This window comes from Callithrix jacchus, chromosome 4, assembly GCF_049354715.1.
Source record: "Callithrix jacchus isolate 240 chromosome 4, calJac240_pri, whole genome shotgun sequence".
Classification (NCBI taxonomy): Eukaryota; Metazoa; Chordata; class Mammalia; order Primates; family Cebidae; genus Callithrix; species Callithrix jacchus.
The window spans coordinates 123,895,258-123,908,549 of NC_133505.1; the positions used below are offsets into that span (position 1 = coordinate 123,895,258).

Below are 13,292 nucleotides of genomic sequence, written 5' to 3' on the forward strand. Positions count from 1 at the left end.
TGCTTCAGCCTCCCAAGTAGCTGAGATTACAGGCATGTGCCACCATGCCAGACTAATTGTATTTTTAGCAGAGACAGGGTTTCACCATGTTGCTCAGGCTGGTCTCGAACTCTTGACTTCAGGTGATAATTCCTGCCTTGGTCTCTGATAATGCCCGCCTTGGTCTCCCAAAGTGCTAGGATTACAGGCATGAACCACCTCACCCAGCCCTAATTTCTTTTTTTTTTTAAAAGGCAGCTATGTGTAATATGAGAGACAACATAAATGAACTGAGTTGGGGGATGTGAAATGGAAACCAGTTGATAAATCTGACATGTACCTTTGAAAGTTAAAGTACTTTGCTGTAAACCTCTAATCAATATAAAATGTTTCCATTTTAATGTCAAAGCACTCAGTTGCTCTACGATCAAACTGGAAATGGGGTGGGGAGGAGAACTAGCCTACCCAATATTTTAGGAACATCACAAGTACTCAATCCATACTCAATATTCTCTTATTTAATGATGCTTAAAGTTATTTTTAATCAGTTTCAATTTTTTCTCAAAATGGGATGCCATGAAATATTAACTCACAAATTATATGCTTGTAAATTACATACCAGGAAAATAAATGAACCAGCAGATAAGTCATTCAGTAATGTGGCAGGCACTGTACACTATGAATACAGAGTCAACAAGACAGATACCATTCCAGCTCTCATGAAGCTTATATTACAGAATGATTGCAGTTAATCTCTAAAGATTTACAGCAGAACACCAGATGTGTTTCAAACACATTCATTCATTCAAATAAACATTGAGTATTCACTGTGTACCACAATCTGGGGACAAAAGAATGAAAAAGACATGGATTCTAGAAGTTTCTTGTCTATTAAAAAAAGATAATAATATATTTCCAGGCTGGAAATGGTGGCTCACACCTGTAATCCCAGCACTTTGGGAGGCCAAGGTGAGTGGACTGCTTGAGCACAGAAGATCAAGACCAACCTGGGCAACATAGTGAGACTCAGTCTCTACAAAAAATACAAAGAATTAGCTGGGCATGGTGGCATGTGGCTGTAGTCCCAGCTACTTGGGAGGCTGAGGTCAGAGGATAACTTGAGCCCAGGAGGTAGAGGCTGCACTAAGTCATGACTATGTCACTGCACTCCAGCCTGAGCAACAGAGTAGGACTCTGTCTCAAAAAAAAAAAAAAAAAAAAAAAACAACGGTACAAAATTGCATTTCCAATTGTGATGCAAAGTGTAGTAAGCACTATTTGAAAGACATGAGTGATGTATCAATTCAAAAAGAGGTGAGGGGATGTAGTCAGAAAGAAGTTCTCCCAGCTTTAAATAGAGATTTGCTAATATAGGGAGTGGAAAGGGAAAGGTGAGATATGAAAACAACTGACAGGTGAGATAGGGAGTAACTAGTTCAAAATAGCTGGTATTTAACACAAGAGTTCAATTCCCAATTTTAAAAAGGGGGCAAATACCAATTCTGTAATCCATATATAAACCAATCTAATATCTATTCCAAAGGAATTACTCAGTGCTCAATGTGGTTTAGGAGCATGGAAGCAAAAAACACAAACAAACAAAACTTTCAGAAACCAAACTGGGTTCACAAAAAGATAATGCTACCTTCTAAATCAGCTTCACAAAGCATTTGATGGTTCAAATTATTTCCCCTAAAACATGGTTCTTTCAAACAGCTACATTCAAGAGTTATAAAGATGTGGCAGTTGCTAATTATAGTACAATGTAACAAATCTAGCAGTACAAGTAAGTTGAAGGCCTAGGGCAGGCTCTACCTATAAAGAGCAGAGAAGAGTGGAGTAAGGAAAGCCCTCACTGAGACAGTGATGTAAGTAGAGTCTTGAAAGATGAGTCGGTGTCTGATACTGTAGACAAAGGGTACAGAGAAGGCATTATACACCAAAGCCTATGCCAAAGTAGAGGCGCCATAAAAGAGCAAGGCCTATTTAGAGAACTGCAAATAGACCAGTTTTATTGACGCAAAAGCAGCTAAGAAGGGGTGATAAAAGATAAGGACAGACAGAGCACACTGATCACTGTGACAAAGAATTTGAATTTTAGGGAGATACAGAAAGAAAAATGACAGAATTAGATTTGTCTTTTTAAATATAAACCATTAATATGAATAATTCCAGAAGGATGAGGTAACAACAGGAGTGTTTGGAGGGAATAATAAATGATTAGGAGACTATGTTAGGAATATGCAAAAAGCATAAGGACCTTAATTATGCAGAATATCCTAATCTTATCTCATTATCTTTCCCAGACCTGCTCCTCCCTTTCCTGTATTCCTTACTTCCGTAAATAGTAATGTATTAACTTCCTAAGGCTGTTATAAAAAATTGCCCAAGGCTGGGCACAGTGGCTCATGCTGGTAATCCCTACACTTTAGGAGGCTGATGCGGGCGGATCACTTGAAGTATGGAGTTCAAGAGCAGCCTGGACAACATGGTGAAACACCTCTCCACTAAAAATACAAAAATTAGCTGGGCATGGTGGCTGGCACTTATAATTCCAGCTGCTTGGGAAGCTGTGGCAGAGAATCACTTGAACCTAGGAGGCGGATGTTGCAATGGGCTGAGATTGTGCTACTGCACTCCAGCCTAGGCAACAGAGAGACTCTCTCAAAAAAATAAATAAATAAATCTTTTAAAATTTACCATAAACATCGTGGCTTAAAACAACAAGTTTATTCTTTCACAGTTCAGAATGCCAGAAGTTTGAAATAAGGTATTGACAGGGATGGTTACTTCTGGAGATCCAGTGCCTCTCTCCTAGCTTTCAGTGCTGTTGGCAATCATTGGCATCCCTTGGCTTGTAGATACATCACTCCAATCTGTTTCCAACTTCAGCCAGCCTTCTTCTCTGTGTCTGTGTGTGGCCTTTTCTGTCTTCTATCAGCATACTTTCACGGGATTTAGGGCCCCCTCGAATCCACTACAATCTTACCTCCATCTTTACATAATTACACCTGCAAAGACCCTCTTTCTAAATAAGGTCATATTCTGAGGTTTCAGGTAGACATGATTTTTGGAGGGATACGATTCAACCCACTACTGATATTGACTAATACATTTCCCAACCAGAAATGTTATCCTTAACCCTTTCTCTGATCTTCTGTATCTACATAATTAACAAATTGTCAATTCTCCTTCCTTCGTATTTATCTCCTTTTCATCAGCCCATTACCACTTTCACTTCAATAACACACTTGTCTGTATAACAAACTCCTTTGCTATAACATTGAATAAACCTAGTTATTACTCTCATTACCATGCCTGTACCTAAACGGATATGCATTGCTAGAGAAAGTCACACAACAGGACAGACTGGTTGCACCATAATATATGATAACTAACCCCTCGCAGGTCCTCAGCAATGCCTGGCAGTCCTGTTTCTATGGCCAACTGGCTCTTCCACTCTTCCAGAACTATTTCAAACCTCTTCTACTAGCCTCATGCTCTTAGTCTCACCTACTTTCAGCAACTGACCTGGGCTCCTATTTTACAGAAAAAAAAGAAACCACCAAACAAAAATTTCCACAACCTTCTACTTTCTGCTCTCATTCTAAGAGCAGCTGTTATTACAAAATCTTACTAATATTAATCACCCTACTCTTTTTCTATAATATTTGGCTTTTCTCTCAAGCAGATGCTTCTCACAGACTTATTTTATTTTTATTAAAAAACAAAATGAAAACAAAACCTCCCTTGTACCCTATACTCTCACTTCCTGCTATCTATTCAGCCACACTCATTCTTTCTGCTTTTCTATCCATCTCCTCCATCCCTCAACAGACATAAATATGTGTTTGTGCAGAGACTGATTTCTCTAGTTTTGTAGCCTCAGGCCTCTTACTTAATTCCTGTAAAGTTGGAATAACCATACTAATAAGCCTGTCTCACAGGAATGTTGTGAGAATTGGATGAATCAATCTATATAGAAGATTCATAAGAGAGCTTGGCCCATGGTAATTGATTAGTAAGGTTGGCAATATTGTTATTGCTAATAATATAACACATTCATCTATCTATTCAGGCAGCCAGCTGCACAAGACTGCTGCCATGGATTTATCCTGAATTCCCTCATCCCTCTGTTCCAATCAATCTCTAGATTTTTTTTCGATTTATACCTCTCATTTCTTTTGTACTGAATACTTTCCCCTACCTCAATTATCTTACTCCACACTATCAATAATCTCACATAAACAGAAGCCTTCTAAACAATTTTCTACATTCATTCATGTCATTCTCTCCAACTTTCTCCATACCACGTCCAGAGTGAACTATTCTAACTTCATATCTGAGGTTACTAACCAGTTTAAAACACTTCCCACCATTATGATGAAGGCCTAAATCTTTTTGCATGGCCAATAAAGCCATGTAGAAATGGTCCCTCCCTATCTGCTCATCTTGCATCTTGCTTCTTTTGTCCTCTTCTCTTGTAGCGAATACCAACTCTCTTGAATCTTCAGATGTACTATGCTGTTGCCCATTACAGGTGCTTTTCACTTCCCATTCCCTCTACCGCAATGTTGAATGGCATTCCTATTTCTCTTAGCTTAATTCATTTCTATTCACAAATAATTCCTTTATGTATTAGCTCAATAATTTCCTCAAAGCCTTCGTTGACATCCAAAAATAGGGTCTCATTACTCTTATGTACCTTTCATAGTATTCATCAAAGTTGCAATTTCTCATTTACATGATTATTCTCCCAACAGATTCCTCCAATAGAATCCAAGCTCCATAACAACAATGACTATGTCCCTTTTTCGCTCTCCACTGTATCCCAAGTACCCAATACAGCATCTAGCACATAATTCATGTTCGTAAGTATTGGATCAATATTAAACTTCAGCTTCAATGTTGCAAAACAGCCTGTTTAAAACCAGGACAGATTTAAAGCAGCAAAGGGACAAGTATATCACCAGTTCATTATCAATGTGGCTCTAGATCAAAGTTAAAAGTGTCTCCACTGATGGTTATGAACAGTAAATCACTTCAAAGAGATACTAACGGAACAACTGCCAAAGGAAAGGAGGGTGTGACAGAAGATGTATTTTGCCGTTACTTTAAAAAAGAAATAAAAGGAAAAATACTGTATTTCAAGGCAGAGGTGAGTTTTTTAAAGTATTAGTTCACAACCTTTGTTCTATTCCAACATACCTACTACTGCTACTATTACTATTCCTGCTGTCAACCTAAAAGGAAAAGGCTGAGGCTCAAAATAAACTTTAGTTTACCTGAGCCAAAATGAGGACAGCTACCCAAGACATATCTTCCAGATGCCTGGAGAGTGCTCTGGCACCTGAGTTACAAGCAGGTTTTAAAGGGAAAAAGGAACAAGGCAGATACAAAGTTGCTTGATAAGAATTCTCATTGGTTTACAATCACTGATTAGTGACTGGCTATCCATTGTTGCACTCTAAGGTATGACTTATGGTGTACAGTATATGGCATTTTATGACTACCTGGAGTCAGTTAGTCTAAATTCTACACAGAAGGTGGCTTCAAGAGATGTCTACTTAGGTCAAAAGGGAGTGCCATAACTGCTATTTCATTCCAATGCCTCTATAGGCTTGACAATTTAAAGGAATTCACTTGTTTTTGTTTTTTTCAGTATGTTTCTGGGGAACAGGTGGTGTTTGGTTACATGAATAAGTTACTTAGGGGTGATTTCTAAGATTCTGGTGCACCCATCACCTGAGCAGTGTACACTGTACCCAATGTGTAGTCTCTTAAACTTCATTCCCTTCCCACCCTTTACTCCAGATCCCCAACGTCCGTTGTATCATTCATAGGCCTTTACATCCTCCTAGCTTAGCTCCCATGTGTGAGAACATACATTTGGTTTTCCATTCCTGAGTTACTTCACTTAGAAAAATGGTCTCCAATCAGTTCCATCTAGGTTACTGCAAATGCCATTATTTCATTCCTTTTTATGGCTGAGTAGCATTCCATAGTGTGTGTGTGTGTGTGTGTGTGTGTGTGTGTGTGTGTATGTGGATGCATGCATATATACACATGCATATACCCTATTTTCTTTATCCACTCGTTGGTTGATGGGCATTTGGGCTGGTTCCATATTTTTGCAACTGTGAGTTATGCTGGTACAAATATGCATGTGCAAATATCTTTTTCATATAATGACTTCTTTTCCTCTGCGTAAATACCCAGGAGTTGTACTGCTGGATCAAATGGTAGACCTACTTTTAGTTCTTTGAAGAATCTTCACACTGTTTCCATAGTGGTTGTACTAGTTTACAATCCCACCAACAGGGTAAAAGTGTTCCCTTTTTACTACATCCATGCCAACATTTATTATTTTAAAATTTTTTAAATTATGGCTATTCTTGCAGGACTAAGGTGGTGTTGCATTGTGGTTTTAATTTGTAGTCCCCTGATCATTAGTGATATTGAGCATTTTTTTCATATGCTTGTTAGCCATTTGTATCTTCTTTTGAGAATTATCTATTCATGTCCCTAGCCCTCTTTTTGATGGGATTGTTAGTTTGTTTGTTTTTTTTCTGATTTGTATGAGTTCCTTGTAGATTCTGGATATTAGTCCTTTGTTGGATGTACAGATTATGAAGATTTTCTCCCACCCTGTGAGTTGTCTGTTTACTTTGCTGATTGTTTCTTTTGCTGTGCACAAAGTTTTTAGTTTTAGTTTTAGTTTAGCTTTTAGTTTACTTAATTATAAGTCCCATCTATTTATCTTTTTTTTGTTATGTTTGCTTTGGGGTTCTTAGTCATGAAGTCTTTGCATAAGCCAATATCTAAAAGGGTTTTTCCAATGTTATCTTCTAGAATTTTTCTGTTTTCAGGTATTAGATTTAAGTCTTTGATCCATCTTGAGTTGATTTTTGTATATGGTAAGAGATGAAGATCCAGTTTCATTCTTCTAATGTGGCTTGCCAAATGTCCCAGCACCATTTGTTGACTAGGGTGTCCTTTCCCCACTTTATGTTTTTGTTTGATTTGTCAAAGATCAGTTGTCTATAAGTATTTGACCATTTCTGGGTTTTCTATTGTGTTGCACTTGTCTATATGTCTGTTTTTATACCAGTACCATGCTGTTTTGGTGACTTTGGCCTTATAGTATAGTTTGAGCTTGGGTAATAGAAGCCTCCAGATTTGTTCTTTTTGCTTGGTCTTGCTTTGGCTATGTGGGCTCTTTTTTGGTTCCATATGAATTTTAGAATTGTTTTTTTTAGTTCTGTGAAGAATGATGGTGGTATTTTGATGGGAATTGCATTGAATTTGTAGATTGTTTTTGGCAGTATGGTAATTTTCACATTATTGACTCTACTCATGCATGAGTATGGGATGTGTTTCCATTTGTTTGTGTGACCTATGATTTCTTTCATCAGTGTTTTATAGTTTTCTTTGTAGAAGTCTTTCACCTCCTTGGTTAAGTATATCACAAAATATTTTAATTTTTTGCAGGTCTTGTAAAAGGGGTTGCGTTCCTGATTCTCAGTTTGGTCACTGTTGGTATATAGCAAGGCTACTGATTTGTGTACATTAATTTTGTATCCTGAAACTTTGCTGAACTGATTTATCAGTTCTAGGAGCTTTACAGCTGAGTCTTCAGGGTTTTCTAGATATACGATCATGTCATCAACAAACAGCAACAGTCTGACTTCCTCTTTACCAGTCTGGATGCCCTTTATTTCTTTCTGTTGTTTGACTGCTCTGGTTAGGACTTCTAGTACTATGTTGAATAGAAGTGGTGAAAGTGTGCACATTCTTCACATTCTTCAGATAAAAAGTTTCTTTTCTTTTTTTTCTTCTATAGTGCTATTACTATACTAATCAATGCCTGTGATTCCAGCATAGCCATTAGTGGCTCACCATAGCAAAAATTCTCAAGCAGTGGAAAGTTTGAGAGATGTGAGCAATTTGAAATGGCACCATGTCAAAATACGCTTATACTGTCTGCTATTCCCTTCTCCTCAGATACGCCTCTTCCCAAATATCGCTTATGGCAAAAAGCAGTCACATGGATATCACTTATACTTAATTTTAAGATGTAACCTATGTCCTCGAAAAACTAAAAATAGAACATATATACTGGGTATACACGCCCCCTAAAAAGGAAATCAGTATGTTGAACAATATGTGCACTCCCATGTTCATTGCAACACTATTCACAATAGCCAAGATACGGAAGCAACCTATGTCTCCACAACTGATGAACAACAAAAAAGAAAAGTGATGTATATATACAATGGAATACTACTCAGCCATAAAAAAGAATAAAATCTTGTCATTCAAGACCCAAATGGATGAGCTTGTAGGACTTTAAGTAAAATAAGCTAGGCACAGAAAGATAAATAATGCATGTTCTTACTCAAATGTAGAAGCTAACAAAATTCATCTGCCAGCCATGGTGGCCCACACCTGTAACACCAGTACTTTGGAAGGGTGAGGCAGAAGGAGCTCTTGAGCCTAGGAATTCAAGACCAGCCCAGGCAACATAGTAAAATCCCATCTTGAAAGAAAAAAGAAAAGGGAGGGAGGGAGGGAGGGAGGGAGGGAGGGAGGGAAGGAAGGAAGGAAGGAAGGAAGGAAGGAAGGAAGGAAGGAAGGAAGGAAGGAAGGAAGGAAGGAGAGAAAGAAAGAAAAGAAAGAAGGAAGAAGGAAGGAAGGAAGAAAGAAAAGGAAGGAGGGGAAGGAAGGAAAAAGAAAAGAGAAGAAATAAAGAAAGAGAAAGGAAAGAAAGAAGAGAAGGGAAAGGAAAGAAAGAAAAGGAAGGAAGGAAGGAAGGAAGGAAGGAAGGAAGGAAGGAAGGAAGGAAGGAAGGAAGGAAGGAAGGATTAGCCAAGTATGGTAGCTCATGGCTACAGTTCCAGCTACTTGGGAGGCTGAGGCAGCAGGATCAATTGAGGCAGGAGTTGGAGGACACAGTGAGCTATGATCACACCACTACACTCCAGTTCCAGTAACACAGTGAAGACCTGTCTCAAAAAAAAAAAAAAAAGTTGCTCTCACAGAAGTAGAGAATCGTGGTTACTCTAAGATGGGAAGGGTGAGGCAGGTAGGAAGATCTTGGTTAACACAGTGGTCATCAACCTTTTTGGCATCAGGAACTGGTTTTGTGGAAAACAATTTTTCCACAAGATGGTGTGGGTATGGTTTCATCAACAGGCATTAGATTCTCATAAGAAGCAGGCAACCTAGATACCTTGCATATGCAGTTCGGTTTGTGTGCCTATGAGAATCTAGTGGCATCACTGATTTGACAGGAGGCAGAGTTCAGGCTGTAATGCTCACTAGCCCACTGCTCACCTCCTGCTGTACGACCAGTTCCTAACAGTCTACGGACCAGTGATGGTCCACAGACCAGGGTTGGGAACACCAGGGTTAACAAAATAATAGCTAAACAGGAGGAAAACGTTCTAGTATTCTATAGCACTGTAAATGATTACAGTTAATAGTATCTTAATGTATATTTTCAAACAGCTAGAAGAGCTGGTCTTGAATTTGTTTCTAACATGAATAAACAATGCTTGAGATGATGGATATGCTAATTACCCTAATTTGATCATTATTCATTATGTGTACCCAAATACCACACTGTGCCCCCTAAATAGGTACAATTATTATGTCAATTAAAAACAAAAAAGAATAGCCCTAATAAACCATTCAAATAAAAAAGTAACCTATGATTTTTTTGCAGCAAAATTTAATATTTTAATAATGAACATAGTATTTAATGTTAACTGCATTATAAATTACCAAAATTGGAGGTATCTGTGTCTTCATTAAATAAAAATATTTTATTAAGGTAATATGATTTAAGATATTAACCTCTGAAACCACTGAACGTCACCACATTTGTCATATCAAACCATAAGTGGTCTCAAATATGTCTTAATGTCTGTATAATTAAAACAATAGAACTAATTCAATCTGACCCTTATTAAAAAGGAAAAAAGGGCCAGAAAATATGGAAATTGTTTCAAGATTTCAAACACTATATAGAGCAATCCTGAAATTCTGTAGCCAGTACAGCAGCAAATCTACTTTGAAAAGCACTGCTGACAATGAACCTTTTTCCACAGCAATACACAATTGATTCCATGAAAACGGCAGAAGCTGCTAAATGTTTACAGATTAACACCAAAGACAAATAAGTTGACTGTAACTGGAAAAAACATGAACAAACAAACAAAAATCGTTAGGTTTTTTTTTTCCCTTTCCATTTTCCTAAGATCTTTTACCAAGAGTTTCAAGCACGTTTAAAAAAACATGATCGCAAAAATAAAAAAATTAAAAAAAGAACAAAAAACATGATCACATTGTGATATGCTACCATTTCTTATTTTGAGAAACAATGCACACTCCTAAATGAGGACATAAAGTCAGAATATGCTATTATAATTTCTGAAAAAAGAACATGCACAATTTATTACAATTCTGAATACTCATCTAAAATATTTAAAGACAAAAAAATGGAGTACCATCTCCTACTCAAAAAATTATCCTTCCAAATTTCTATTTTTATATCTGACGTCAAAAAAAATCAGTTTAAAGTTTCCTTAGGTCATTTTAAAAATAAATAAAATATTGTTTCATTTTTAAAATGTTGTTAATGCCTGGTTAATACAGCAGTTGTAAATGATATGAAATTTCTCATGTGATGTTTTAATCCACTTTCTGTTGCTTATAACAGAATATCAGAAACTAGGTAATTTATAAAGAAAAGGAGTTTATTTATTACAGTTATGGAGACAGAGAAGTCCAAGGTTGAGAGACCAGATCTGGTGAGAGCCTTCTTGCTGGTAGGTGATCTGTGCAGAGTATGGAGGCAGCATAGGGTCTCACATGCCAAGGGGGCTGAGCATGCTAACATGCTTACTCAGGTCTCTCTTCCTTTTCTTATAAGCCACCAGTTCCACACTCCTATAACTCATTCATCCATTAACCCAATAATATATCAATCTATAAGTGGATTAACCCATTCATAAGAACAGAGTACTCATGATCCAGTTTCCTCTTAAAGGCCCCACATTGGACATTCAATACTGTCACACTGGGAATTAAGTTTCCCACATATGAAATTTGGGGGACACATTTGAATTATACCATGTGGCAAAAGCTACTCTTAATCTTTGTTATTTAAAGCTATCAAACAAATGGCCAGGCACAGTGGCTCATGTCTGTAATCAAAGCGCTTTGGGAGGCTGAGGCAGGAGGATCACTTGAGGCCACGAATTCAAGACCAACCTGGGCAATAAAGGAACTCCATCTCTATTTTTTTAAAATATATTTAAGATAAAATAAAATGAAATAAAGCTAAAGTGCCATTTCTAAAAAACATTAAATGCAATTTCACTATCTGAGAAATACAGCTTTCTTGTGGAAATTACTACTAATATAGAAATCAAGAGACGTTTTCATTTACTTACAATAAGAAGTGATTATCTTCCTATTAGCACTTTCTAATCTTTTCGAAAAGGATAGAAGAAATCAACATTTCTCTCAGTGGAGAAGAACCACAAATTCATGGATATGTAAATCTACGTCAATTATGGATTAATTATGTCACGTATTTCATGGCTAACAGGAGAGAAAGAATGCTGACCACTAGGCAAGGAGAGGATGTTTATCTGAGGTTCATATTGATATGGATACAATGGGCATTCCCAATTACAACTAGTAACAATGATTTCTTAGGAAAGCTAATGTTCAAAGAACTTTGTATATCACTAATTATCCCATTTTTATCTATTATACTTTTTGAAAAGAAAGACCCATTCTCTTAATTGCCTAGTTAGAAAGTACTCTTTATGCAATAATGTTAATCGATCATGATTTCTAAATATTGTAATAACGCTCTTTTTAAATTTTCTGCAAAATATGACAGTTTTTTCTGTGTTTTTTTGAATCACAGCCACTCCATCCTCACCCACACACAGGATCAGAGATTAAAGCAAATGATTCTTTATACTCTCTCAAAAATAAATCCAAACTTTGGAAAATTACACAGTAATGTACAAGCATATAAAAACTCAGTGTCAGTGTCAGAAGTCATTTGAATAATTGCAGGGAGCTCTCTGGAGGTATCTGCCCGTAATTTAAGGACCAACTATGAATGTAAACCTAGAGAGACAATGATACTATCGTTATGCACCACGAAATTTTCCTAAGAGCTTTGATCAGATTCCCCTAAATAGTTTATGCATGTCTCTGTATGCAATCATAGGTGCTGGCCTGGAAAAGTTAAAATGAAAATAATCAGGGCTGTATCTGTCTGAATATACACAAATTTGGTTTATCGATGTGAAAGTAGATGTGCAAAACCCAAACGTCAAAAGGTGGCCTACGGTATTTTTGTGACAGAGAATCTTTGTTAGGTTTGTTAATGCAGCACGTACATGGGAGGCTAGTGTAATCAGTTTCCTTCTCAGAGAGATACTAGAAAGTTGAATGACTCTACCCCGGGGAGACTCACAAGTCAATCTAGGGCCCTTTTTGTCCCCCACCCTCACCTCACTCCTTTCCTTCCCACACACAGACATGCACTCTCCTATCACATTTGAAGCCCCGGTGGGCAGTTTTCTAGGGTAGTTTCACTGGTGCATTAAATTGGATCTGACACCACGGGCAGCCTGAGGTTGGATGCCATAGCTGCCAGCGCCCACGGCTCACCTCTAGCTTGTGGTTGATTTGAGACACAGTCTGGGCTTTGTGGCAAAGCTGTGCAAAGCAGGAGCTCAGGCTGGTCATCTTCTGCCGCCCCTCATAAGTGATGTCCGCCTGGTCTGGATCGATCTCGCCCAGGAGCAGATCCACATCCACAAATGCCTTGTCGAATTCCTTCTCCAGCACCTCCAGCCACCGGAACATGGATACCCCGCCGGGGGAGACACCCACGGAGCAGGAGGCGCCCCCTGGGCCCCCTCCGGCTGCTGCTGGGCATGGGCCGCCCGCCGACATGGCGCCGTCAAGGGCCTCTCCCGACTGCTGAAGACCCTCGCCGCCCACCCTGCACTAGGGGAACTGCTGGGACTGACTGGACCGCCACGCGCGCACGCACGCTCCGTCACCTCCCTTCACCTCGCGCTGGTAACGCCAGCTACAGAGCCCCAGAACCGCAAGAGTAACGAGGATGAGGATGAGGCGGCAGCGGCTGCAACACACGGAAGCCTTGGTCAGTCCCACCTCCCAGGCCGCCCCCGCTGCGCATGCGTAGCGAAGAGTTGGAGGACGCCGTCAGGAGGGACAAAATGGGCGGGGCCAGAAAGCAACCTTGGCCTATG

The 13,292-nt window shown here is 38.6% G+C and overlaps 1 protein-coding gene across 2 annotated transcripts in view; it reads right to left on the reverse strand.

Moving 5' to 3' along the window:
- The window catches only part of GOPC (golgi associated PDZ and coiled-coil motif containing), a 41,128-nt gene extending 27,930 nt beyond the window's left edge, over nt 1-13,198 (reverse strand). For both annotated transcript variants that reach the window (XM_002746903.5, XM_002746902.5), the window contains exon 1: nt 12,682-13,198. In XM_002746903.5, the coding sequence (XP_002746949.1) occupies nt 12,682-12,969 (288 nt within the window). In that variant the 5' untranslated portion in view covers nt 12,970-13,198. The remainder of the gene's footprint in view (nt 1-12,681) is intronic.
- Between the last annotated feature and the right edge of the window lie 94 nt (nt 13,199-13,292).